Raw genomic sequence first — 27,022 nt, 5'->3', positions numbered from 1 at the left:
TCTGGGCACCACTGCTTGCAAAACCGCAATCGTGAACTCATTAAAATAATGCAGAAATGTATAGTTATTACAAACAGCCTGAAATGTTTTCAACTGAATGTGTCATTAACAATATTTGGCTGGTTTAAATGTTTAAACAGTTCATTTGATGATTAAATAGTTAAATAACACAAAGAAAGAAGTGCTTTATTTATTTGTTAAGTATAAGGTTAAATGGTTTTTAGTTATTGAAATCTGTTACAAAAATCTGGAGATGAATTAAGCATCACAATCAATGAGAGTGATCTTCAAATAATGTCTATACTTACATTTTTTAACTTTTTTTGTCAGTTTCCTCCATATATGCAACAATTTTTATCAGATGTGAATGCAAAATCTAACTTTGCATACCTATTTAAAAAAAAAAAAGACTGAGTAATCCTCATTTAAAAGGAATAGCCACAAGCATTGTTCATAAAAGTGATATTTAAATACTGTTTGTGTACGTGTGTGTGTGTAAGTAACTTTCGATTGTACTTTCAACAAGTTACGTTAATCAGTACTAATATTTGGTGTTTACTTTGGCATTGTTTACCTTTGAGACAAATATTTGCACCTAGTTGAACATGCAACATTTTAATATTGCGATTGAGCTTGTGAGAGTATCTCGAGGGCAACTTTTAACGCATTTTCCCAGCATGCCTTGTACCTAGACCGGTTGCAAAATGCTCCACTGACTGTTGAAGCTGGAATTTACAACCGCTCTGCATAGTTGTTCTCAGGCAACAGAATTTTTCCAAGCTTTTAATTCTTCCCTAAAGATTTGAACAGATGATAAACTATAGTTAAAAACAGTAAAAAAAAAAAATCTATTATGCAAAATGAGTAAAAAATAGGTGAAAAATAGAAATATTCAAGTATATGATATAAGCTGTGAGATGTGAGACTTGCAGGTATGTGAAAGATTGTGATATATGGGATTATAGTGAAGAATGAAGCAATAAAGAAGACTTTAAATATCTTGTAATTCATTGAAAGTGTAAAATAAATAAATAAATAAAGTAATTAATCCAATCCTGTTGCATGGCTGGGTTGTGAAATTCTTGTAACTCTGTTGTGTGATTGTAAAAACAGTGTAACTAGAAGCAGCATGACAATACTGTTTACCCTTCTGCCTCGCCTCGTCAGTCACCTGACCAGCGTGACTAGTGTTTCCATATGGCACACAGGACTGCTTTTAAAACCTTGATTTAAAACCTATATAAATGCCTATAGCTGCAGGATTCTGACGGGGAAAATGAGCTGCAGTCACATCATCAAAAGGGACGCAGGCTATAAGCAATGCAGAATGAAGCTTTATTTATTTATTTAGAAAAAAAAAAGGATATTTGTCTGTAGAAACACACAAAAAAGTAAAAAAAAAAAAAAAAAAGTCAGGGATCTTTTAGAATTGGCATTTTCCAGAGTTTAACGCATTGACTCCCAAAACAAAGTTCTGTAATGCACTGACTGCGGCCAGTGAAGAGTCTGAGTGTATCACAGAACTTTATCTGGAAAGCCACATAGTGCCACCTCATAGGTTTGTCCTCGTGTGGAACCATTGACAAGGTGATCCTCTAACCTGCAGTCAGGCACACAAGCAAAACAAGACAGCACAGCAGCGTTAACGTGTTAAATCGACTTTAAAACCACTGTATGAAAAAAAAGAAGAAGTCATTGTCAGTGATGGTAGTTCATTAGTTTGACTAAAAATACTGCGCCCTCAGGAAAAGCTGCAGTAGCCTATTGGAGGGTCACACCTCCAATATGGAGTCACTTTGGAGTCATTTTACACACTTTTCAGCTCCGGGGAAATGGATAGAAGGTCAACAGTTATTGGTTTGTGTGCATTACCTGGTCCTGTGGTAGCCTCTGTACAAATGATCCCTAAATATATTTACTTACCATTTTTAAGCGTCACCATCTGTTAGGTGGCAGAGCCTTAATAGAAACCAATTAGCTGGCATGGTTTGATCAGATATTTGCTGATTTATTTCTATTTCCTGTGCCATTGTGCAAATCTTTCTCTACCTGTGGAGCATTCACCAACTCTCTGACTTTAGCAGGCCCTTCAGAATGAGCTACTATAGTTATAATGACAGCAGTGAGAGGAAAACACACAGGTACACTTATTAGTATTAGGTTAGATCAGTTTCAATAGAGTTAGAAAACTTGGCACTTAATCAGCAATAAGAAGAAAGTATTTTTCACAAGTGCAAAGTAATACAACATAAATAATGGATTTAAAGTGATATTAGCATTGAAGTAGATGCAAATGAAATGTGTTTAATTCAAAGTAAGTTGCCCAGGCCATACTGTACCTGATATATTAGACGCTCAGGACCAGATGCAATCCAACACGAGGAGCCAACAACACAACAGTGTGGATGTTTAAAGGGGAAAAAAGCAGAAAGCCTGAATGGCAGAATGCTTGTTGATCCACGGAGGAAGGAGCCAATGCATGATGTCCGTGTGAGGCTGGTGTGTGCAGCGCTGCGATCGTAAGGTGGCTGTGGCTGTGGCCGCTTCTACCTTTTCCTCCCCCAGCGCACAGCGCTTCACTATAAGCAGCTGGAAGAATGTCGACGTGGAGCTGCCAAACGTGAACGCGTCCACAGGAGCGCGCACCACGGAGGGGGAGTAAAAAAAAAAAAAAAAAGAGGGGGGCCTGTTTTAGTGCATTTTCACGCAGTGCCACAGTGAGCTGCACGTCAGTGTGAGGCTCTTTGCAGATGGGTGACATTAGTACCACTACCACACATTTCTAAAAAAAAAAAAAAATGCTTCATTTCATCTCAGTCCGACTCACAAAGGCCTACAATGAGACGACGACCAAATACAGAATCAAAGACCACTTTCTACTAGTTTGATCCAAGTTATAAAGCATTTTTTCAACAAAAATCTATCCTGATCTTTTATTTATTTATGTTCAATGAGGAACAGGGAAGAGGGAGTCGGGGTAGGACAACATAACCTTATCTTTAATTATGTTTGGGGAAGAAATAGTTCAGTTATTTATAAAATCTCCAAAAAGACATGACTCTAAAACACATAAAATGAGAGAAAAATATACAAAACAACAACAACAATAGTTTGGACCAAGTTAGAAAACATTTTTAAACAATTTATCCATATCTTTTATTTATTTATTTGTATACCTTGTCTGCTGTCGAAGGTCAACACAATCTTTTTGCGAGAGCTATGCGTGTTTTATTATTGCAAATAAATAAATACATTCATTTTATTGCATAATTGTAACCATAACCAGCCCTCATAAAGGAAGGGTAAGAAAAACGTTGTAAAAGGGAACATTTAAAAAGAAAAAGCAGTGTTGCACCTTAGTGAGAAGGAAAGGAACAGGGAAGAGGGAGTCAGGGTAGGATTATGTATCCTTATCTTTAATTGCATTGGGAAAGACAGTTCAGTTATTTATAAAATCTCCAAAAAGACATAAAATGACAAAATAAATCCACAAAATGACTCCAAAACATAAAATATGCAAAACGGCAACAATAGTTTGAGCTAAGTTATAAAACATTTTTAAAACAATGTATCCTTATCTTTAATTGTGTAAAGAGCTTTTTAAAACCTTTAGTTAAACATTAAAGTTAACCTTCTAGTGCAGTAGTTCCCAAACAGGGGTTAGAGTACCCCTAGGGCAGACATAGGCAACTGCCGGCCTGGGGGCCACATGCGGCCCCTAAAGTAAACATACAAAATGAGTAAAATCATACAAAAATACATTATAAAGACCAAAATACAAGCAAAATTACAGACAAATACACCAAAGGACTCATAATCCACAAATCAATACCAAAAACACACAAAAAAAACCCTCCCAGAACGACAAAATAAATACCCAAAATGACTACAAAATACACAAAATAGAGCAAAAATATACAAAACGACAACAAAAACATACAAAAATGAAAAGAAACAACAAAAACAACAACAACAAAGAATGCAAACCCCTTTTTTTCTTTTGTGTCTTAATGCTCAGATTGTTATTATCATTGCTGGCATGGAGGTTGATAATGTGGCCCTTGGATTAGACAATCAGATACTTTAGCACTTTGCACTTTGGGGTACTTGGAAACATTTATGAATTATTTCAACAATCCCAAACCATTGTTTGTCTTTTTAAATTAAAATTATCCCCCCAAAAAATGAAATATGATGAATCCCAATGCTGGAAATGCTGTTTTCCTCGATGAATTTACTTAAACGAGAGCAGATGTTGAGAAAAAGTGATGTGATTATTAGACTGGACTATTATAATGGTGTTCTTACAGGAATCCCCCAAAAGCAGCTACAAGTGGTTCAGAAAGCTGCAGCTCAGGTCTTTAAGAGAGCAAAGAAGTCAAAGCATATTACTCCAGTTTTTAAGTTTTTAGGCTCCCAGTCAGCCTCAGAATAGACTTTATTGGGTTTGGTCCAGAATCCATCAGTGAGATGTTAGTCAGGTATGAACCCAGCAAGTCTCTTAGATCTATGGACACAGGTCAGATAGTGGAGCCCAGATTTTTTTTTTTTTTAATAAATTGTATTGTTGATTTATTATAATAACATAATAATGATTATTTGTGTGGCATGTAAAGTTGCTTTTGTATTATTTTCCTGCATTTCTCTCATACTTTCTATTTGCAATATAATTTCATGTATTGCCCAAAGACACTTTGACAGGTTCACCTCTGGATGAATCTTCCAGCACTTTGAATAAAACAGGAGACATTCTACCACATATTATCATTACATTTTAAGCACATCCTCATTATATTATGGGGCACAATGATGTCTCATCGTGGTATGTACGTAAACTAATATTGTTTTGATATATATTGTATTGCTAAAAATTACATTATCACTGTTTTTAGTTATGTCAAAAGTTTACAGATCATAATACTAATTTAAAAAAAAAAAATTCCAAACTAATTTAAACAACACTAATTCATTATAGGAAATTAAAAAAAAATATTTTGCAGTTACAATCAGTTGGGATGGCCTTGTGACGGACTGGAGTTCTGTTCAGGGTGTACACAGCTCATGGTAGAATAAGTGTAGTATAAAAGGGTACAAAGAAGAAAGAGAAAAAGTGTTCAATGTGATTTATCAGGAGCACAGCTAAAGGTCTGGGGACTTACTGATGTTTCTAACTGGGTTTGACTTAGTGGGTTGGTCGGGTCTCAGTGAAGCGATCATCTTTTCCTCCACGGGTATTACTGACATTTCCTTGTGTGCTACTTTGCCTGCAGTAACTTTATTTCTGTTCGGCTTTGTAATTTTATAACAAAGGGTCGGGCAATATGACACTTTTGCCTTTCTTTGAGAAAAAAACGTTGGTATGAACAAATAACTCCTCAGTTTGTTTTTATTTCTTAGTTTTTAGTGTGAGCAAAAAAATGTATACACAAAACACAATATTTGTAATTTGTACCAAAATCCAATGGGGAGCAGATATGTTACATTTGACCTTAACATTAAATGATGCATTTACTTGGACTTTGGACTAGCCTACTACGATTGTTCTGATATTACCACAGCATATGGTACTCTCCCATACATTAAAAAATGCATTCATTTGGATGCAGCAACAAATTTATGTGCAGCATAAAAGCACTTCCATTTGTATAAAAATATTTGGTCTACCACAGTCCTCTGCACTTTTAATAAGCACAATAATTACAATCTCCTGCTTTTGTGTAGATGTTTGTTGTTTTTTTTTTTCAAACTCCCTAAAGAGGCGAAAATTAGATTAGGACCCCATCATATTCATCATAATGATGAAACGTCATTTACTTGACTTGCATCTTTGGATGTCTGATGAATTATCAAGTTGTTTTGAGTCAGATCAGACCTGCTTCTACATAGAAATGTTAATCAGATCAAATATTATGTGTGAAGCAAGTATTACATTGTAAATGTATTTATTTACCGTCTACAACGAAATAGAGCAGGGTGTTGAGTCAAATTTCTCAAATGCATTCGAGTCACTTAAATTTTATTTTCAGTTTGGTTAAGGATTTTTCAGTCACTGTACCAATTTTACTTGAACATGGAAGAAATTCTCAGATAACTAATGCTGTAAATAGCATAAAGTAACTATAACTTGGTGCACTGTTAAAAAATATTAATGTTTTTTTTTAACAACATTAATATTTGCTGTGAGCTAAGAATTTAGCTCACAGCACTGCATTACACGCAATAGGAAATACTTATTAAATAATGGATTTTGTGAATAGATATTTGGCCATTCAAAAAATAAAAATAAAAATAAAAATAAGTGATTTTTTTTTTTTTAAACCCAGACCTAATAAAAAAAGAAAAAAGAAAACACACATGAATTTTAGGAATCTTTGTCAGCTTTGGTCAAAATGAGCATTCATTTGTAGCAGCTGTTGTTCAAACCTGTTATTTTATAGTTAATATGATTATGAAGCACCTAACCCAGTAAAAGTGCTGTGCTTTGCAGTTTACATTGCTAGTGTAAAATCCTTCTTAGTATTTTGAGGTCAAGTTCTTTTTGGAGTAGTTGTGGATATTTACATTTTTTTTATTTTTTTTACAAAAAGAAGAAAAATAAAGTTCCCACTGAAGTGGATATAGTGACTGCAGTGGGGACGGGACGTTGGGGCCCCAGGGCCTCCATCTCCACTGTGGTGTTATTCACCAGCAGGAGGCGCTGTGCACCAAAACAAACCCTTGTGATGACGTAGTTTAATATGACGACAGTCAGAGTAGAGTTTGCCAAAAACTAGCTCATAATTATCACCAAACTCACCAGCATTAATCGTGACATTTGCTATGTTGAAACTCAAACAACCAAAACTATAATAAAATACCGAAATACGTTGTGTCATTTTTTCCATCAGAGTTTTTGCGACGTCATGAATTGACTTTCGCGCATGCGCACGGCGCCGTGGTTCTGTCGTCTCATAGGCCGCTCTGAAGGGGCCGATCCCGGGGCTGCTCGCTGCTGCCCGCCCGGTGGGCCGGGCCTCGGTGTCCGTGGTGAACAGCAGAGGACCTGGAGGAGGCACTATTTGGCTCCAGCGCTGCTTCTGTGACGGACTGTGCGAGCTCAGGACCGCACGCCATTTTAAACCTGCCTTTTGAGGAATAAAACCCACCAACACATCAGTCATACGGCGTTTCAACACAACACAAAGTTCCATAATATTGGAAATGGAGGTGATACATCCAAGTCATCAAGTAAGTGAAATATTACTAACCGGTATATGTTGGGCTGTTAACTTTGTCACTGTGTGTGGGTATACTTTTTAAGTTATATATTATTAATAATAGTGTACTATTTGTTATGACACGTCTAAAGCTTTATTTTTATTTCTATTATTTTTTAAAGAACAATAACCATTAACAGATGTGATTAGATAGACCACACACTGTTTAGTGGATGATACAAAGGTTGCACTTTTACTTCTCTATTAGTCATCAACCTGTTTTACTTAAAAACAGGAAATGAAAAACAACAACAACAATAATAAAAAAACCGCATTTTTTTTTTCTATTTTAGAGCAATTTATGAAGAAAAACCCTCTATTTTATATAATTTTCCTGTCATGTAAGTTTTGACAACAGGAAATATAAACTGTGAGGTTCTTTCTCGAAACTGCCCCTCCCACCTTCTCAAGCATGTGATCCCATATCTGATCTGGAGAGAAGTTCTAAACCACCAACACAAATCATTCTAAAGGCATATATTGTTGTGTTTTTGCATTGTTTTTCTAATGTTTAATCATGTGAATTGACCACTGACATCCAGGGCCTCTTATATATATTTTTTCTTCTTCTACACACTTAACTTTATTACCTGACTGATGTGTCTGTGGTTTTAATGTGCTGTGGAGGTGGTCAGTGGAAACACAAAGCTGACCGATGGAGGCCTGTTTAGGAGCAGGTTGCAGCTGGGTTTCATCATCTATGGTCAAGGTTGGATGTCCAGCACTGAAACATGATGAAAGAAGGTGTAATAAAGCCACAGAGGAGCCAGGTCCCTGTCTGAGGCCCCTGTGTTTGGCTATAATAGAGAAGTAAATGAACAACCCTTAGTAAAAGCACATCTGTGGTAAACGTCAGCTATTACGCTGCTGCTGCTGCTGCTTTTCTAACTAGGTGGTAGTTTTTGAACTGGAGTTTTTCCGGCTCATTGTGTGTCCCTCTGTCCCTCGTTGACTGGTATCACGTCAGGGAAACCGGAGTAGTTTTCTGAGCTTGTTTCCTGGTTGTGGTTCCAAAATGTTGTGTTGGCAGCTAGAGCTGGGCGATATGGGCCAAAACTCATATCGCAATATTTTTTTCTCAAACTGGCGATATGCATATAAATCTCGATAATTTTAATTCAAATGAAGTCTAACCAGAAAGACAATTCAGGGTTAAATTTACTAATGCAAAACAGTTGCATGGTATGTGTCACTTTTGGGTTTTTCTCCTATAAAGGACAGCACGTGTGAGTAAAACTCTTTAATGCTTTTTAATGCTGTTCTGCTCCGACTCCTAAAACAAGTTTTTTTTTAAAACAAAATAAACCACAATATATATGTGTATGTATATATATATCGATATTGGAGTTATTGTAATTCTCTGTATCACGATATATCTTGAATCTCAATATATGTCACTATTCATATTTCAATATTTTTTCTCAAAACAGCGATATATATGCAAAGTGCTAGTCTTCAGTACTCACGTAAAAGTATAGATACTGAAATAAAAAAATGACTCTGGTAAAAGTTAAAGTTATAAACTTGCTCCCTTCTTGAATAAAAGTATAAAAAAATAAAACAAATGTCCCTCCAGTAATAAAACAGTGTTTTTAAACCAGCGAATTTAATATCTTTTATTTTTTAAGAACTTGTCGAATACTGATACATGGAAACAAGTAAAAGAAAAGAAAAAAAAGCAAACGCTCAACAAAAAAGCATTTTTAAAAACTTGTTGAAAACTGGTACATGAACACAAATTAAATCTGTTCCCCTTTATGAACACCTGGAGAATTTAGCACTCATTATAGATAAATAGTGTAAATAAAATGTTTCAAGAAAAAAAATAAATGCAAACGCTCCGTTCAACCCAGAGCATGTTAGCATTAGCACGTTGGCTAGCACTAGCTTCTCCTCCAGCTTCTCGTTTGTTGGTTTTGCGTCTTTGTTGTACGTCGTGACGTCATCTTCAAAGGTCTTAAAAGTAACAAGCATTTTTAAAATGTTTGGAGTAGAAAGTACAGTTATTTGTTTTAGAAAAGTAAGGAGTCAAAGTAAAAAGTCACCACCCCAAAAAAAATACTCAAGTAAAGTACAGATACCAGAAAAAAACTACTTAAGTGCAGTAACAAAGTTTTTGTACTTGCCACCTCTGGATATACAATATAAATCTCAATATTTTTAACTAGACAAAATCTTACCACAAAGACTATTCTGGGTAAATTTGCTGATTTAAAATGCCTCACATACACATTTATTAACAAACAGCTGCACATTATGTGCCACTTTTGGCTTTTTATTCTGTAAGGGACAGCATGTGTGAGTGAGTTCTGTAGTGTGTCTTTTTTAGGGGAATTTCCTGCTTTAGAACGCACTTAGCAATCTATCTAACTGTGATTTTTATGTTCTGAGAAGTAGAAAAAGCAGCGACTTCTAAAACTAAAATGTATCTATACTGGCGATATTGTCATTTTCTAAATCGCCAAAATAGAAAACATTGATACATTATATTACCCAGGCCTACAATTGGTGTAGCAATGACGTCAGTTACAGAGAAAGTGGCGTTTCGAGATCTATCTGTGATTGATTGTTTTCTCCTGGCATTTGAGTGACTTATCTGATGAGCTTAGAAGGTGTGACCACGAGGTCTCGTTATAGCTTTGAAAACATCAGAAACCTCAAAAAAAGGTGTTCACACATTCCCACACTCACATGTGACTTCATTTCCTCACTCCCTCTGCGACCATAATTCCTAGTTGTGTGCTCGTCTCGCACCAGGTTTGTGTGTATTTGTAGTCGACTGCCACAGCAATGTGTAATCCTTTAGTGGCCTGGAATAGTGATGCAACACTGAGGGTTAGCGGGTTCCTATTTTTTTTTTTTTTTTACATTGCTAAAAACTTTAGGAAAGCTGTCAACAACGTCCTAACACACTTTGTAACGTAAATAGAACCTGTTCAAACCAGTTAGTATTTTAGATATATTAAGGCAGTAAGTGATAATTAAATGGGTTTGTTACAAGGAGATTAATTCAATCTAATGTACGGATTTGAATAATTAATTTCGTTCAGAGCCTGATTAGGAGAGCAACACTAGTGGGTCAGAGCTTCTCTGTGAGAAGAAACAGTTTGTTGTGTAAGAGGGAACTACAGGAGACCTCATAATACCAAGAAGCAACTTGTTATGATGTTATGGTTGATAATGATGTAGAGATCCATATCTATTTATTTAAATCTACGCAGAATAGATCTGCTTTTAGTTCTTATTGTTCCCCATGGCTTTCTCTTCCTCTGGTTCCAGTCGCTGAGCGTGTAAATCAGAATATGAGGAACTTATAAGTCACGTGCTCTGATGTTTCCATGAATCAGTATCTTTGGTTTATGCAACCTGACTAGGCCTTGAGAAACATCCTCCTTGTGTAAATAAATTCTAGTGAAAGGCTCAGAAATGCTTTGCATCTCCTGGAACTTGTTTAGAAAAGCAAAATGCTGTTTGTCTTCTGGGGAAGACGTTAAAAAAGAAATAGTGTTTGAGTGTAACGTTAAAGTTTGTAGGAAATCTAGAGTCGTTTGACGGCCTTGTTTGCTTCATAATATTAAAGCTGCTACCCCTGACTATTTTTTTTAAATTAAGATAAAATCATCGTGCGCTCCTCATCGATCAATAGATCAAACATCATTTTCTCATAAAAAAAAATGTCGATTGAAAGTTTGTTTTTATCTCCACCCTAAACAATCCGTCACACATTGCGTTATGTAGGGCTGCACGATTATGGCCCGAAATGATTATCATCACAATTATTAGGATCGATATTTGAATCAGGACTATTTATCATTTTAGGGAAAACGTCTGTATTTTTTTTAATAAACCATATGTGAACAGTGCAAAAGAAAAGCTTTAAACAAGAATATAGATAAATATTGAAATGTATCCAAGAATTTGCCAAAATGTACTATGGGCTAACTATAAAGCGTTTAAAGAAAAGTTAAGAACATTTAGCTTAAACACTAGCCTGTCAACACTGTCGCTGGATTATTTACTTATTACTAATTTATTAGGTACTTGTCATGTCAATCAACTCATGGGGGCGTGTCGACACGTTCAACACGAGCACCACACCTAAAAAAAGAAGCTGCATTTTCAACGTAAAAATCAGGTTAATTTAATCGTGGAGGCAAAAACGTAATCGCGATTAAAATGAATTGTGCAGCCTTAGCATTATGGGATGTGGAGTCCCGTAAACAGATACATAGAAGTGTTTTTACTTACTTTACTGACATCATTTTCTTTTTTAGTTTGTTCCCAGTATTTCCCGTGCATGCACGGATCTCCGCGGCTCCACATCCCACATCCCACAATGCAATGTGCGAAATCGGCAACTTCAACCTTTTACATCTTTTTCCGAAGCAAATGATTTTAATCAGAAGTTTATCAAAATGTCCCGCCCTAAACAGCCTCACTTCCTCCCACTGCCTCTGCCAATCTACCAGAAGCCACGCCTCTAATTTTCTGCATGCGCATCGTGGAACATAACAAGGGTCACATTGATATAGGTCTATGGGTCAGGTAGGAGCCAAAATCATATTTACCTGTTTGCTGTTGTGACGCACGGCTTTGTTTCTGTGCACAGTTCTGCATTCACTTTGATTGACAGTCTCAAAAACAGGAAGTTGAAGCCTATTGGCTGGGCGCACTCGGCGATTGTTTCCATTTGTACAAAGATGTACACAGGATGAAGGCGGGACTTATATACATTAATGTATATGAATGACCACTGGCAGTAGACTATAGTAAAAGACTAGTTAGGTATTTTTTCACATTTCAAAATAATGATGCATCAACATAGATTTCTCAGAAACTACGGATATCTGCTTTAATAAACATCAGTGTTTGAAATACAAATAAATGGAGCCAGAGTGAACTTCTATTCATGGTTCAGATTACATTATTTTCTTTAGTTTGAAGGTAACACATCCAGCCTTTGTCTAATAGAATGGGTGACTTAAGACAAGGTATCGCATGAGAAAACATGTTTGAGCTGTTGTGTGTTGTTACAAGAGAAAGAAAGAAGTGCATTTATTATTAATGGAGCTCAGCGCCAGTATTGTTGTCCGTAGACAAATACTGAGGGGAAGGGTGTGGCAGGTGCAACTGCCATAACTTTCCAGCAAGTGCGTTTGGCTTGTTCTGGTGCTCTGCTGGTTTTCTCACCAAATGGCACTGGCAGCAGCAGTGTCTTCTGTTGGCAACACACTGAACCAGTTTGTGTCTGTGTTTCCAGAACATGGACCAGATTGACATCCTGTGGCATCAGGACATCGATCTGGGTGCCAGGCGGGAGGTGTTCGACTACAACCACCGCCAGAAGGAGCACGAGCTGCGGAGGCAGCGTGAGCTGGAGGAGGAGAAGAGGCGACACTCGCTGCTGGAGCAGCAGAAGCTCCTGCTGGCTCAGCTGCAGCTGGACGAGGAGACGGGGGAGTACATACCACGCCCTCCGCCTGCCGCCCCGCTGCAGCCGCCCGCTGCGCCGCTAGAGGTTACACAGGTATGTGCACATGCCTTCTTGCACGTTGCACAGATTGGCCACTCCCACCTCATTTGATAGGTTTGACTGTGTTGTCGCCAAGTAACCACCTCACCCTCTAATTACACAAACAAAGATAGGCTCGTAGTTTCACCTGCTCCAAAAACATCGCCACATTTCCACCTTAAAGGCAGTTTAATGTGCAGTAATAATTATTAAAAGACACAAGCTGACAGGATTGGGGTCAATTGTAATTGTGTAATTGATAATTAATTACAATTAATTCATAATTATAATTGTAATTTAAAAAAGCTGTTGCTGTCGTAATTGGAAATAAATTGTAATTGAGTTTAGATAATTGACTTTGTAATTGTAATTGCCTGGAAAATTCTATAAAAATGCAAAACTGGGTAACAATGTTACAGTTCTATACATATGTAGTTAACAATTATTAAAATATGTCTCAGATCAAGCTTCTCCCACATTTTACCATTTAAAAAAAAAAAGAAAAAGAGAAATAGAAATTGAGTGGTAAACTGATACAAAAAAGGCTCAGAATACCGATATTTCCATTGTTTACAAGATAACTAAGAGATGGGAATAAAATTAGATGATAGATATTTGTTTTTAGTGTATTTTGCAACTGGTTTAGGACCTGTTATCATAATAGATGCTAACAGAAAGCTAACACAAGAGGAAGATTAACTTTTATAAGGTTACTTATTTCAGACTGAGTAATTAGAAATAATTGTAATTGAACTTTAGTAATTGAGAAAGTAATTGACTTCCTGATGTTGAAAAAATAATTGAAGTGATTGGAAAAAATGATGACCACTAATCGTAATTGAACATGGGTAATTGAAAACGTAATTGTAACTGAAGAATGTAATTGAGCCCATCCCTGCTACCTGATAAATTTAACAGCACACGAACATTGGCAGCCAATCCACCGACAGCAGTCAGGAATTCTAGTGCGTGTAGGTACTGTATATATTCTAGTTTTAGTTTTTGTAAATTGTATATGTATATATTCTGGGTTTTTTTTTTTTTTTAAATAGTTTTTGTATATAATCTGTTTTGTTGTGCAATTTCCTTTCTTGCAACATGTTTTTCCCTCTTTCTATCTGTACTGTATACAATTATATATATATTTCTATTTATCTGCTGCTGAAACTCTGCAAATGTCCCCTTTGTGGGACGAATAAAGGATATCTTATCTTATCTTATGTTACCTCTGTTGCAGAATGATGGTTTCTCAGTGGAGGACAGGGATGCTATGGTTTTAGATGCTTACCTGCAGATTCTGGCAGAGACGTTTTCCGTTGGGAGCACAGAGGTAAGTTGTTTGTTAGCACAGGTTAGCAGCCTTTAGCTAAAACCCATCTAAAACACTGCTGTGTATTTCTTCTGTCACAGAGCTCTCCAGTTTGCTTTGACAACCTTCCAGTTTCTACAGCAGTCAGCAGCATCATGACACCCCCGGAGCAGCCAGTTCTGTCACCAGCCACATTCCCTCCCAGTCAGCTGCCCCAGCTACAGAGGACGACTCCAGACCTGGAGCAGGCCTGGATGGAGCTTTTGTCCCTCCCCGAGCTGCAGGTATAACAACTACCATCTGTGTTTGTGTGAAAAGAACACTCAAAGAATGCAGAAGTCTGCCAGTGGAGGACAAACACTTTTTTGTTTGCGTTCTGTGTGAGGGGTTTCCAGCAGGTTCATTGTTGAGACTTTTTCAAACTTTAAACAAGCATGTGCTTGAGTACTACAGCAACTTTTGCTGAAATGCATGTTTATTTTCTAGCTTAAAGGTAAAGATCAATGAGTCTGTTTTCCCCCCCTCCCTCTTTCAGTAGCTGCAGCTTATCGCATTGGTTTCAAAGGACCTTCTATTTGCATTAGCTGATGGGTGCAGCAGTGCCATTAGTTCCCTTGACCTTTCGCTGTGTTGGGAAACCATAAGCATATTAATCTTCCTTTCAAATGCAACAATAACATTAATATATTATCAGTATTAGGGCTGGGCGATATGGACCAAAACTCATGTCTCAATATTTTTTCTCTAAATGGCGATATATAAGACATAATTGATATTTTTAACTCAAACAAATCAATTCTAGGTTAAATTTGCTGATGTAAAATGCCACACTGGCTCATTTATTCACAAACCGCTGCACATTATGTGAGACTTTTGGCTTTTTCTTCCTCTAAGGGACAGCACGTGTGAGTGAGTTCTGTAGTGTGGCTTGTTTAAGGGTAGGTCTGGGTTAGGATGCACTCAGAAATCTATCTAATTGTGCTTTTCATGCTGTTCTGAGAAGTAGCTAAAGCAGAGACTCCTAAAACGAGTATTTTTTTTTACAAAATAAGTTACAAAAAACCCCCCCAAAAAATATATCGATATAGGCATTATTGTAATTTTCTATATCGCCAAAATGGAAAACTTGATATATTGCCCAGCCCTAATCAGTATTAAAAGCTACTACTAGCTTGGCTTAAGTTAGCACAGCTTTTTGTAGCCCATTGTGGGCTGAAAGCTGCAATATCAGCATTTGTCGTTGGAAAAGCCACTTGACTGGAATAACTGCATGGCTCAGTGGTCATGAAACCCAAAACAACTGTTCAATCAACAGAAAAAAAAAAAACCCACCTCTATAATATTTTGGATTGAAACAAACTAATGTTGATCATCACAATGAGGCCAGATTGCGTCTGGAGCCAAAAAACAAGAGAGAATTTTAATCAGTTTACATTTAGTTTCCCTACCAATCTCAGTAAACAAATCAAACAGGATCTCATTGTATTCTGATTGTACTCTTCTTTTTCTTTCTGCTTTTCAGCAATGCTTAAATATGCAAATGGAGGAAATGACAACTTACCCTGTCTCAAACAGTCCTGAAGTACAGAACTACTCGTTTTACCCTGTGTCCGACCTCACAGACGCCAAACGAAACAGTCCAAAGGTCGACGCTACAGAGTTTATTAATATGTTTGATGGCCCTGTTCCCAGTGTTGCTCTACCCAATGAATTTGACCAGATGAAAGCTGAAGTTCCGCAGTTAAATGTTACATTCAACGCAGAAAGCTTGTGTGACATGTTTTATCCAAACACTCCACTGGAAGAAACCAGCTGTCAGCAAGACTTTGAGGGAAATAAAAGTACAATCATGCCAGAGATCCCAAACAAGGCTCCCTTCACACCCATGGACATGTGCAGTCTCTCGCCAGGAGACGAATCAGATGGAGACAAACAAAACTTGGAAGAGGCACCAGATTTAGATTCCGGAATTTCGTCAAACGCAAGCCCAAACGCGAGTTCTCCTGCGAAGTCTGTATATGGAAGTGGATCTTTCAGTAACAGCGACTCAGAGATGACGGACATGGACCATAATCCTCGAAGTGCAGAGTCTGATTACTCTGAGATGTTCTCGATAAACTTTGAACCAGATGACTTTGATCTAACAGCACCTGCGTACGCACTAACTGGGCCGTCACAACCCAACGAAGAAAGTCATAAACAGCTCCGGTTGGACCTTGCAGAAGACAGTGGTCACCACGATGCTCCGTTCACCAAAGACAAGCAGAAGAAACGCTTTGATGTGCGTCTCTCTAGAGACGAGCAAAAGGCCAAGGCCCTCAATATTCCTTTCACTGTTGACACCATTATTAATCTGCCCGTTGATGACTTCAGTGAGCTGATGTCAAAGCAGCAGTTAAACGAAGCCCAGCTGAACCTGGTCCGCGACATACGCCGCCGGGGAAAGAACAAGGTGGCGGCCCAGAACTGCCGCAAACGCAAGATGGAGAACATCTGCGGTCTGGAGACGGAACTGGACTCGCTGAAGGAGGAGAAAGAGCGGTTGCAGAACGAGAAAAGCCAAAACATGAAAACCATGAAGGAAATGAAGCAGCAGCTCAACAGCTTGTACCTGGAAGTCTTCACGATGTTAAAAGATGAAAAGGGGAACTCCTACTCACCTTCAGAGTACTCCCTGCAGCAGTCCACCGATGGCACCGTCTTCCTTCTCCCTCGCATCAAAAAGACATTCAGGAGCGTAGACAACCACTCAAGTACTTCTTAAAACAGCTATTCATTACCATAGTATACTATGCAATAACTTTGTAATCACTCAGCTTTAAATATCAGTAGCCCTGCAGAACTATTGTATAGTTTTGGCTTACTTCTGTGGAATGTTGTAATATTTTTGATATTTTACTTTTTTTTTTTTACTATAATACTGAAAATCTTTTTTCCAGTAGTTTGTAAATATATATTCATTTCATGCTTCCAGGTTGTTAATGTGACTGTATGTGTATATATTGTAAGTATATTTCTGTATGCTAAATGAAACAATCATTGTTACCCATCTTGAAACTTTTTGGCTACTGATTTGCTGCTCAAGTTTTAAAATAAATGCTGAATTCTCTGCTTTTAAATAAAACATGCATATGTAGCTACGGCCTCCGTTTTCTGAGAACAGAACATTGTGTGGTTTACAGCAGCCACATCCCTTTATTGATTGATGCCAGATGGATATATGGTCTGTGCACGATTACATAACTTGCCACATGTTCAAGGCAGTTCTGGACTTGTAGGTTTCATCCAAACACTTACAAAACAGCCCATGGATGAAAACTTGTACTGAAACAAAAGCCTTTATTTAAGCTGCAGTCACAATCTGTTTCTTTTTTTATTAAGCAGGCATGCTTGTACAGTAACCTAAATCTTTTAATTCTAATAAAATCCTGCAAAAAAAATATTGCGCCATTTGCATTCAGTGATCAACAAAGCAGCAGGATTGTTAGGCCAACGTAAAGTACGCGCATGACTGCATCACAATGGTCAGGGAAAGGCAGCAGTACGTAGTGAATACGTCTGTGTGCACTTTCTCATGGAGACCGTACTATGTCTGCCAAGCCCACTCTTTTGTGTGTGCGTGTCTCAAAGACATTAACTGATAAAACCATTATGATTACACACCCACACCCAACGAAGACGGAGATTTCCTGCTCAGCATGCTTAAATTATCAGGCAGAAACACAAACTGTAAGAAAATTGGTTTTTATTTAAATACAACACAGGAAACAACTATTTATATACATGTGTATAGTACAGAAACATTTTCTACTAATGCTGAAGATTCATCTGAAGCTTGATTAAGTTAATTGTAGTTCACAAATAATTGATCTTTTATTTATTTATAGTGTTTTTTGCCACAAACGACACAAAGACAGAGACAATTACAGAAAAAATGCCATAGATCATAGGTAATATTTACAAATCTTATACATTATAATACAGTAAGTGTGTGCCTGTGATATAATAATAATAATAGTGGTATTGTGATATTAGAGGGTCAGGGGAGGAGATAATAAAAAGTTAATAGTCAAATATGTGGGGGAAAGGAACAATATATAAATATTTTGACTTTTTTCTTCTCTAAAACGATGCACTAACTGCAGGTGAGATTAAGACGGTGTACTTCCTTGTGGGCAGGCTGTCTGCAGTTCTTAATGTTAACTTTAGAAAAAAATGTTTTAATAACGCATACACCTAATTTGATAGTGTGTAAGCATAAAGATATTGTTTTATTATTCCTTGTTTGCTTAATATGTATCTGATTATAACAGGGAGGGCATAGGGCCTGTGTTTTTCCTATTGCTATAAAGTGAAAGACTTTCTGTCACTTATTCAGCCTTTATAAAACATAAAAAGTAGGAAGTGTTAAAACTCTTGACTATTAAAGGAAGGACAAATCCCTAAAGTTCTCCTCCTTGAAAACACCCACGTCAACCTTCCTTCTCACCGTACGCACCTCAAGGTTAGAAAATTCAGCAGCCTTGAATAATATTGTTAAAAGAAGTCTTACCCATCCAGAACCTTCCATGTTATCAGGTCTTTACAGATTTTCAGCAAGTCCTCTTTTCCACATCTGTAAATCAAGAAAAGTGGTTACTCTTACCTGATCCATCTTCTCAAGTCAGCTTTGTGACATACTCACTCCCTTTGCTCGATAATGTCTGAACTCTAGTTTTTGTTTTTGCTGGTAAAACTGAAGTATCTCTGACTCAACGGGATCTCCATTGTGTCCAGGAACCTAGTCTTTCTTCGCTAGCACAGCTGCTGAGGAGTTTAGCTAGCCTTGGAAAAAGAGAGACAGACGCTCACTACCAGGAATGACACTGCAAAGCTTCCTCCATGGGCCGGTTGTGCTCGATGCTGCATTCTGCCTTCTCTCTCTCTGTCACAATGCTGCCTGGTCCACTGTGCTGGAGCTGAAGATGTCCTGTCTGAGAGTCTCCTGAAATCCATCTCACTAGTGATGCTGACGGACCAACTGCAGGATGCTTGGGGCCTATTTCTCAAACCATCAGGTAGTCTAAAAAGCTTTTTCTAGGACAGTAATTTGTACAGTATGTGCAAAACAACATACACAAACAAACAAAAAACCCCTACGCTTCAATCACATGATGCAGGCAGCGCAGAAACAACTTATTTCTGAACCAATGATGCACTGAACCTCGTGTTACTTTACTACATAATCTTTATTCGTTCTTTGTCTCTTGAGGGAGATAGTTGAACAATCTAAAATTAATTTCACTGGTAAAACAAAAGGAAAGAATGAAGGAATCCCTTAATTTCTAATCCAAACTGCTTTCATCGTTTGACACTGATACCACAAAGGAATTACAAACTGGTATTTACAAACAAAAATTCAAATACACTTGAAAAAACTTGAACAAGCAATGAAAACTCCCAAGAGAAAATGAATGATGCAAGTGGATTTAAAGGATCTGCTATGATGACCAGAAAAAAACAGGTTCAAAGACAAAATAAGTTTCATTCACAGGCTGAAAACTAAGTCTGGTTAAAGAAAGAAAAATAAAGTAGCTGATTTAAGATAAAAAAGAAGAAAACATTTCACTTCACTTGTTAAACCTGATACCATAGGCACAATACACACACTCCTGACGCACAATAAGATAATTGCTCAGTGGGGACACATCTATTACAATTAAGTAAGGGTATGATCTGCACTTATGTCTTGTGTACAGTCCTTCTTCCATAACCTTCTGGGCTTTGGCTGCAGTAAAGTCTGACTTGTGTGTTCCTCTAACGCTCTCAAAGTAACCTGCAGCTTTCCTGACATTTCCTTTGCTCACCTCCTCGCCTCTCCTGCTAAGAACTGAGGCCTGTTGAATGATACAGGATAGAACAAATAGTTAATCTGCACTTTCATGGAGCTCACTCTGTACTGTGCTACGAGGGTGGACTGGCATTGAGCGGAACTTACCAAAAAGCATGAAATGACTAATACCGCCGGGAGCCATAGCCGCCTCCACCACCGCTGCCGCCGCCACCTGAGTTGTAGCCACCTGTGGTTGGACATCCAACATGACGACATTTCTGAATAATCCAAGGTAGAATCTTTGTCCAATAAAATGATATTTGATATAACTCACCACCATAGGGGCCGCCAGAGTTTCTGCCTCCAAAGTTGTTTCCCTTCATGGGCCCATAGTTTGACTGCTGCCCACCATAATTTCCAAAATCATTGTAGTTTCCACCTCCACCATATCCTGAGGACACATAAATAGTCAAAACATGCAAAACACTCATCATCTCAAATAAAACAAGTCCTTCTTCTTAAAAATATGTTAAGGTTTCATTAATACAGGAGACAACTTTTTTCAGGAAATGGACTTTAATCTCCTGACATGTTTCGACTGCCAACTGTCAGTCTTCCTCAGAGGCATCTACTGATTGCTTTGCTGTATCCTTACGAGTTCTTTCTTCAGGAAAGCATCAAAGCATTTGGCAACTTCCCGAGAATAGACTTAAGGACACATGATTTACAATTTATCACTGTATTTGCATTATTATTATTATTATTATTAATCTTTTTTTTTGGTATTGTTATGTGTGCACTTGTATTTCATCATCAGTCTTTTACTTAATTATGTACGTTTTACATCTAGTGTTTATTCTTTTTATTTGTAATATTTCTTGAACCACTGTAACCAAAGTAATTTCCCACTGGGATAAATACAGTACTTCTGATTAACTCATAAGCATACATCAAAGCAGTAAGTAGATGCCTCTGAGGAAGACTGACAGTTGGCAGTCAAAACATGTCAGGAGATTAAAGTAAATTTCCTGAAAAAAAGTTATCTGAATAAATAAAACATATTATCTGATACTACATGTTAAACAGTGATCTCTAGCACCCTTACCTCCGCTATTACCCCCATAACCTCCGTCACAGTTGCCACCAAATCCTCCGCCCTGGTTGCCATATCCAGGACCTCCACCACCACCACCCCCGTAGCCCCCTCGGCCACCACCGTATCCTTGACCACCGCCACCACCACCGCCATAATTCCCTCCTGGACCTATTTAAAAAAAAATATATATATATATATATATATTTTAAACACATTAGTAACACAAAGGCAAGAATATAATACAACCAGTGGCGTAGTTTAAATTACTTAATTAGAAAATAGCCTGAAAAGACAGAGTTTAAAAATAGATTCTCACCATTATCATAATCGTCATTATATCCACCACGTCCTCCATAGCCACCTGAAACACATAACAGTTGTGTTATATAAATCCCTAACATTAGCCTCCTGCATAAACGCTTCTGTCCACTTTTGTTGTACCAATAGCTCTACTTTCCTATGCAAATAACTGATAACATCAATAAAACCATCACATCACACTACAATCTGGCTCAAATCTATGAGCAATGAATTCCTGATCGATAGCCTCAGTAAGAGGAATGTTTTCACACTTAGGAAGCATGCATGATGATTATCTACTAATGTGCTTCTAAAAACAACTCTATGGACAGAAAATGTCTGCTAAGAAAAAGCACAAGTAAAGGAATGACCTCCGCTTTAATGGAAGAATTGTAGAAATCAAATAAAAACAAATGTTAGTACGAGTGTGAGAAATTACCTAAACTGAAACTGGAAATATTTACAGAATGCTTGAGGTAATGGAAAATCAAATGACCGTGCCAAAAACAGGTGGAGCAACTGGTTTGACCAGACTATTTTGTTCTCGTAACACGTAGCTTGTTTGGAACCACAAACATGAAGTGAGGGAGGAGTCTGATTAAAAATCTGATAAAGCCAGAACTATCTCATATTTACCCTAGTGTAATCCTAACTTTAATATTAGCTACAAAAACTGTTTAAAATGTATAAATAAACGACCCACCTCGACCAAAATTGCCTCCACCTCCTCCAAAATTGCTTCCTCTGCCCATGAAGTTTCCTGATCCTCCACCCCTGCCTGAAATAAGGAAAAGAGTCTGATTTCTTCTTAATCTGAACTGCAAACACCTGTGACCATAAAAGTATTCATTTACTTCCCATTTGTTAGCATCCTTACCTCGAGTATTGGACATTGAATTCATTTCTTGTTTTGACAGCGCTTTCCTGACCTCACAGTTGTGGTAGTTGATGGTGTGAAATTTTTGAGCTTTTGACAAAAACATGGGGAGAAAAAACTTAACAGACCATAATCAGGCACCTGTATGATTTATACTTTACTCTTTTATTAAAACGTTAAAAGATCTGAAATACACTAACACCAGGATGTAGGAGTGCCCAGATACAACCTTTACACTTCTGATATGATATCAGATATTGCAGCCTTGAGTATTGGCCAATACCGATATCAATCTGATACAATATAAGGCTGGATCATACAGACTTTTAATACTGATTTTTTTAGTGTTTAATAATAGAAAAGGCTTGATCGAGTGATATTATTCATACAGAATAATAGTCAGCAACAGTATGAGAACAACTGACCAAAGGGTTACATACATTATAAACCCTAAACATACTGAATAAATATTATGGAATTGAATAAAATAAACAAGAAATTAGAAAACCTTTAAAATAACCTCAAAATAGCCAATAATAACAAATTCTTAATTGGATTACTTGTATTGGAGATTTTCAATGCAGGCCGATATAATCCAATACTAGGGATGTAACGATTCACTCAACTCCCGGGTTCACAATACAATTCTCTCATGATTTATTTTACAAAATGGGACTGTAGTCAAATGATGACTGAAAAACATTCCTTTATTTTTTTTGGGAAAAAAAACTAGAAAATACTGTATTATTTTCCTTTTCTTTTTAATTGTCAAAATAATCCCTTGATAAACTATTCAAAACAATGCAATTTAACTAAAAATAAATCTTGAATGATAAATAAAGGAATAATACAAATGAAGAAGCTTATTAATTTAAATTCTGGTTCTATAGTAAACAATGCAAAACTGCATAATAGTTATTTTTCTTTTTAAAAGTGCAACTGAAAATGTATTTTGTGCCTTAACAATGGGACTTTAAAAAAAAAAACCGTCATTGCACTGATTTACGTCAGATATTTGTTTGGACCAGCAGAGGGTGCTGATAACCCAGTGGTCGGTTGGCATGCAGCTAATCTAGCAGGGAAGAAGAGATGCTATGCTAGCAGACAGAGCTAATAGAAAAACGTGACTTTTACAGATATACACGTAATATTACAAATATTCTTTCGGTGCTAAAGGGGTAAGGAATCATTTATTAACATTAACATGTAAGAGTAGAAGGCGGCCAGAAAGAAAATAGTAGCAGATTCCACCTGCCGGTACACTGCTGGACAAGAGAAGGGATACATATATAGCGCCCTCTGCTGTTTAAAAAAAAGTACTGCGATTCAATTTACAAAGTACCGATGTCAATCGTGATACCTATGAATCAATTTTTAACTGCCTAACAATTAATCGTTACATCCCTATCCGATACTAATTTTTTTGCTGATATCGGGTCAAAATCAGTATCGGATAGAGATGTGCATTGTCATGAATCTGACAATTTGCTTGTCACGATATGATATTTCCTCATGCTAAACAATATATTGTGATATCAGGATTTACAAATTTAACTTTTACAAGAAAAAAATGGTATAAAATTTAAAAAAAATTTAATTTGCAAGAACAAGAAAGTGGTAATATTAGTACCAATAAAAAAAAAAGGAGTATGTTTATCAAACTGTCAAATTCCATTTTTCAAAAGTTCTTACAATCTTTATTTAAAAAAAGTAACCACATACATATATCAAAGTGTTCAGTATGTTTTATGAAAAATAAAACAAAAGCTAAAATACATAGAGGAGTGAGGTAGTTTAATAAGGTCTGATGTTGTTCAGTGACACCCAGTGACTGGACATTCACGTGCTATGTATATGTTAGTGCAATTAAATGTTTTTTATGATAAAAAATCATGATTAAATTGTGATCATGATTGGATCAATACAGTAATTGCGCAATGCAATAAATCGCTGAATTGATTTTTTTTCTTACACCCGTAGTATCGGATCGGGACACCCTGAGCAGGAAGGACACTCATGAATCAACAATGAAAAATACCCACCAACAATTTTGTCGACTGTGTCGTGGTCATCAAAGGTGACGAAGCAGAATCCTCTCTTCTTCCCCGTCGATCGTTCCTCCATGATTTCGATGCATTCTATTTTTCCATATTTCTCAAAGTACTCTCGAATGTGGTACTCCTCAGTGTCCTCCTTGATCCCACCCACAAAGATCTTCTTCACGGTCAAATGGGCACCTGGTTTGCTGGAGTCCTGAAAGCAGTCGGGCCAGAGTGCAGACATTAGCATGGATGTTTGCATCTCCTGTATCCATGTAAATAATGGTTTCCTTACCTCCCTGGACACGGCCCTCTTGGGCTCAACAACGCGGCCGTCTACTTTGTGGGGCCTTGCTTTCATGGCGTCGTCCACTTCCGTCACACAGGAATACGTTACAAAGCCAAACCCCCTGGATCTCTTGCTGTTGGGGTCCCTCATTACCTTTAAAAAACAATGATGATATAAAAATTTGGTTTTATGACGCATTCAATATTTAGTATTCCCCTCATGTTTGAGGTTGAAAAAAAAAAAATACAAACCACACAATCTGTGAGCGAGCCCCATTGTTCAAAATGAGCCCTTAAGCTCTCCTCTGTTGTTTCAAAGCTCAGGCCTCCAATGAACAGCTTTCTGAGCTGCTCGGGCCCCTTAGTTTCACGATCCTGCAATACAGACAAACAAAAACTGGTTCAACAAAACACAAAAATACATCCAAGTAGCAATTTCAGAGACTTGACCAGTGTTTTATCATCAGTAAACCTAAAGACGTCTACTACTTTGTTCCAACATATGACGCAATAGTAACTACCAGGTTGAAACTGTAAAGCTTTACCATTTTGTTTTCATTTCATTATGCTAATAATACCTGTGATTGTAGGCTCACTTGAGGGAATATTATTTAATTTTAGCAAGCAAAAGACATATCAGTGAACAAAATACAAAGACTATTATGGCAACAAACTGCAAATTATTCCGTCGTGATGACGTGTTAATCAGTGTCCAGCAGACGAAGGTTAACTGGAATTAAAACAGCTGGAACAAGCAAAAGAAGAAACATGTATTGTCTTATTGTTGGGGCTTTCCCACTGCTTTAGAAAATCTAATCCTCACTTTGTTTTAAAATATCATTAAAATAAACAGGGAGTAATTTTAGATCAAAAGGTGAGGTACAAACAACCTAGCATTGTGTCTATAGTTTTAGCATGCGCTATTTTCTATAAACTCTACGATTCCTAATTAGTGTTTAAATAGCTTAATATGCAGTCACATAACCTAACTACAAGTCTGAAGAACATTTTAATAAGACTAAGATTATAACTGACAAGTCTATTAGCAGTGCACGATGTAAAATCGCTGTAAATTAGGCTCAACATAATGGCTGAAAAGCATCTTGTTCAGTTTGTAAATGAATGGAGCACAGTTTAGGTTGAAGCAGCTAATGTTCTAATGCTTAAAAAATGCAATATTTTATTACATTGTATATCATAAAGACAAATAATAATCAACAGACTGTTGAATTCAATTCCCTGTTTTAATGACACACTATTACATAATAAAGTATGATCATATTAAACCTGCAATGATTCACAAAGTTTGTTTTTAACACTTTTCCCCCCAATAATAACCATTCCACACCCACAGACAGTGTGTTACTCTCACCACAAAACTATTTAATATTTTTACTAAATGCCAAAAACTTTGGAACAAAATACAGATAATAAAACATCACCTCACATACTGCAATTCCAAAATACTTCTACAAAACTGAATAAATTAATATTAACCAACGATAAGTGATTTAAAATCTATAATATAAGCTACCCTATTGCTAAAAAGCACACGAGTCACGACTATTTTTTATTCAGGTCTAAAGTGTTTAGGTCCTTCTCAATGGTTCTTGAAAACAGTTTTCATAAAATATAGAGGAAATTATGCAATTATTTGAGTGAGAATCCTAACTGAGGCCTGCTATCACCATTATCGTTCACACCGGGCTGGCACAAAGCATAATGCTAGCCTTTGTAATTAGTATATTTAAAATGATATTTATAGAACATAAAAGATATATTTTCCACACTCTCCTGATAGCAATTAATAATAGGTAATTGTAACATCAACACTGTGTTGTTCATATCAAAGTTAACATGGACATTTTGGACCAAAAGTGTGGATTCGGAGCTAACTTGTAGCCATTAGCTAAGCTGCTACGCTAACAACGAAGATGCACAACACATCGCGTGCGACAATGGAGTACAGTGTTGCCAATAATGGCTGAAACAGCCTAATTTCAACGCAGAATAGTGTTTTTATGTCGGAGTCGTCTTATATTCATCCTGCAGCTCACCTCCATTTTGACGTGGGTGGACGCAGGTCTTTCTTCTGCCTGGTTCTTTATGAACGATGGTCGGTGAGCCTGAGGAGGAGGAGGGTCATGTGATCAAACCAGTTCTGTTTATTCTGATAAACCATCATCTGCTCAACAGTGTGGAAGGCTCGTGTTTGAATACACATTCTTTAACAATCACCGAAATAACATATTAAACTTTGATGATGTATGTAATTGCATTGTAATGTATATAATATATGAGCATAATTGGCCTTTTTTTCGCTTCCTTTGCACTGATAGTTTGCGCCATCTACCGGTGAAATATGACTATAGCATGTAACCATCCTACAGTCAAATATAATATATGACAGGGTGGGATCTTTGATTAGGGAAAATTTGTTTTTTTTATTCACGGCTGTATTTGTTGTAGTTTTGTGTAATTTTCTCTGTCTTTTTTATTTAATTTTTTTTAGGTGTTTTTTTTTCGTCATTTT

At 37.0% G+C, this 27,022-nt stretch overlaps 2 protein-coding genes across 6 annotated transcripts; one reads left to right on the top strand and one right to left on the bottom strand.

Moving 5' to 3' along the window:
* Positions 1-6,955: 6,955 nt before the first annotated feature.
* Positions 6,956-17,455, top strand: nfe2l2a (nfe2 like bZIP transcription factor 2a). Its single transcript, XM_028436823.1, has 5 exons — positions 6,956-7,227; positions 12,517-12,783; positions 14,006-14,098; positions 14,179-14,361; positions 15,600-17,455. Exons 1-5 carry the CDS (start codon positions 7,201-7,203, stop codon positions 16,839-16,841), a joined length of 1,812 nt encoding a protein of 603 aa, XP_028292624.1. The 5' UTR covers positions 6,956-7,200; the 3' UTR covers positions 16,842-17,455.
* A 347-nt stretch (positions 17,456-17,802) lies between these two features.
* Positions 17,803-26,669, bottom strand: hnrnpa3 (heterogeneous nuclear ribonucleoprotein A3). Of its 5 annotated transcripts, none has more exons than XR_003672677.1 (12): positions 26,547-26,669; positions 24,742-24,864; positions 24,497-24,643; positions 24,205-24,415; positions 22,163-22,252; positions 21,989-22,063; positions 21,302-21,346; positions 20,995-21,153; positions 20,224-20,340; positions 20,055-20,136; positions 18,762-18,901; positions 17,803-18,692 (listed from the first exon to the last, which is right to left on the bottom strand). XR_003672677.1 is itself a non-coding variant. In XM_028436589.1 (12 exons), the coding sequence occupies exons 1-10, from the start codon at positions 26,550-26,552 to the stop codon at positions 20,072-20,074; spliced, it is 1,038 nt and encodes a 345-aa protein (XP_028292390.1). In that variant the 5' UTR covers positions 26,553-26,669; the 3' UTR covers positions 17,803-18,692; positions 19,924-19,953; positions 20,055-20,071. The 5 variants fall into 5 exon arrangements, 4 of the variants coding, with proteins under 4 accessions (XP_028292390.1, XP_028292389.1, XP_028292388.1 ...); XM_028436589.1 differs by lacking the exon at positions 18,762-18,901 and adding an exon at positions 19,924-19,953; XM_028436588.1 differs by lacking the exon at positions 18,762-18,901.
* Positions 26,670-27,022: the final 353 nt, after the last annotated feature.

This window comes from Gouania willdenowi, chromosome 21 (assembly GCF_900634775.1).
Source record: "Gouania willdenowi chromosome 21, fGouWil2.1, whole genome shotgun sequence".
In the NCBI taxonomy this organism is placed as follows: Eukaryota; Metazoa; Chordata; class Actinopteri; order Blenniiformes; family Gobiesocidae; genus Gouania; species Gouania willdenowi.
Note: the sequence above shows the minus strand (reverse complement) of the source record. Positions and strands in the feature narration are given on the sequence as shown.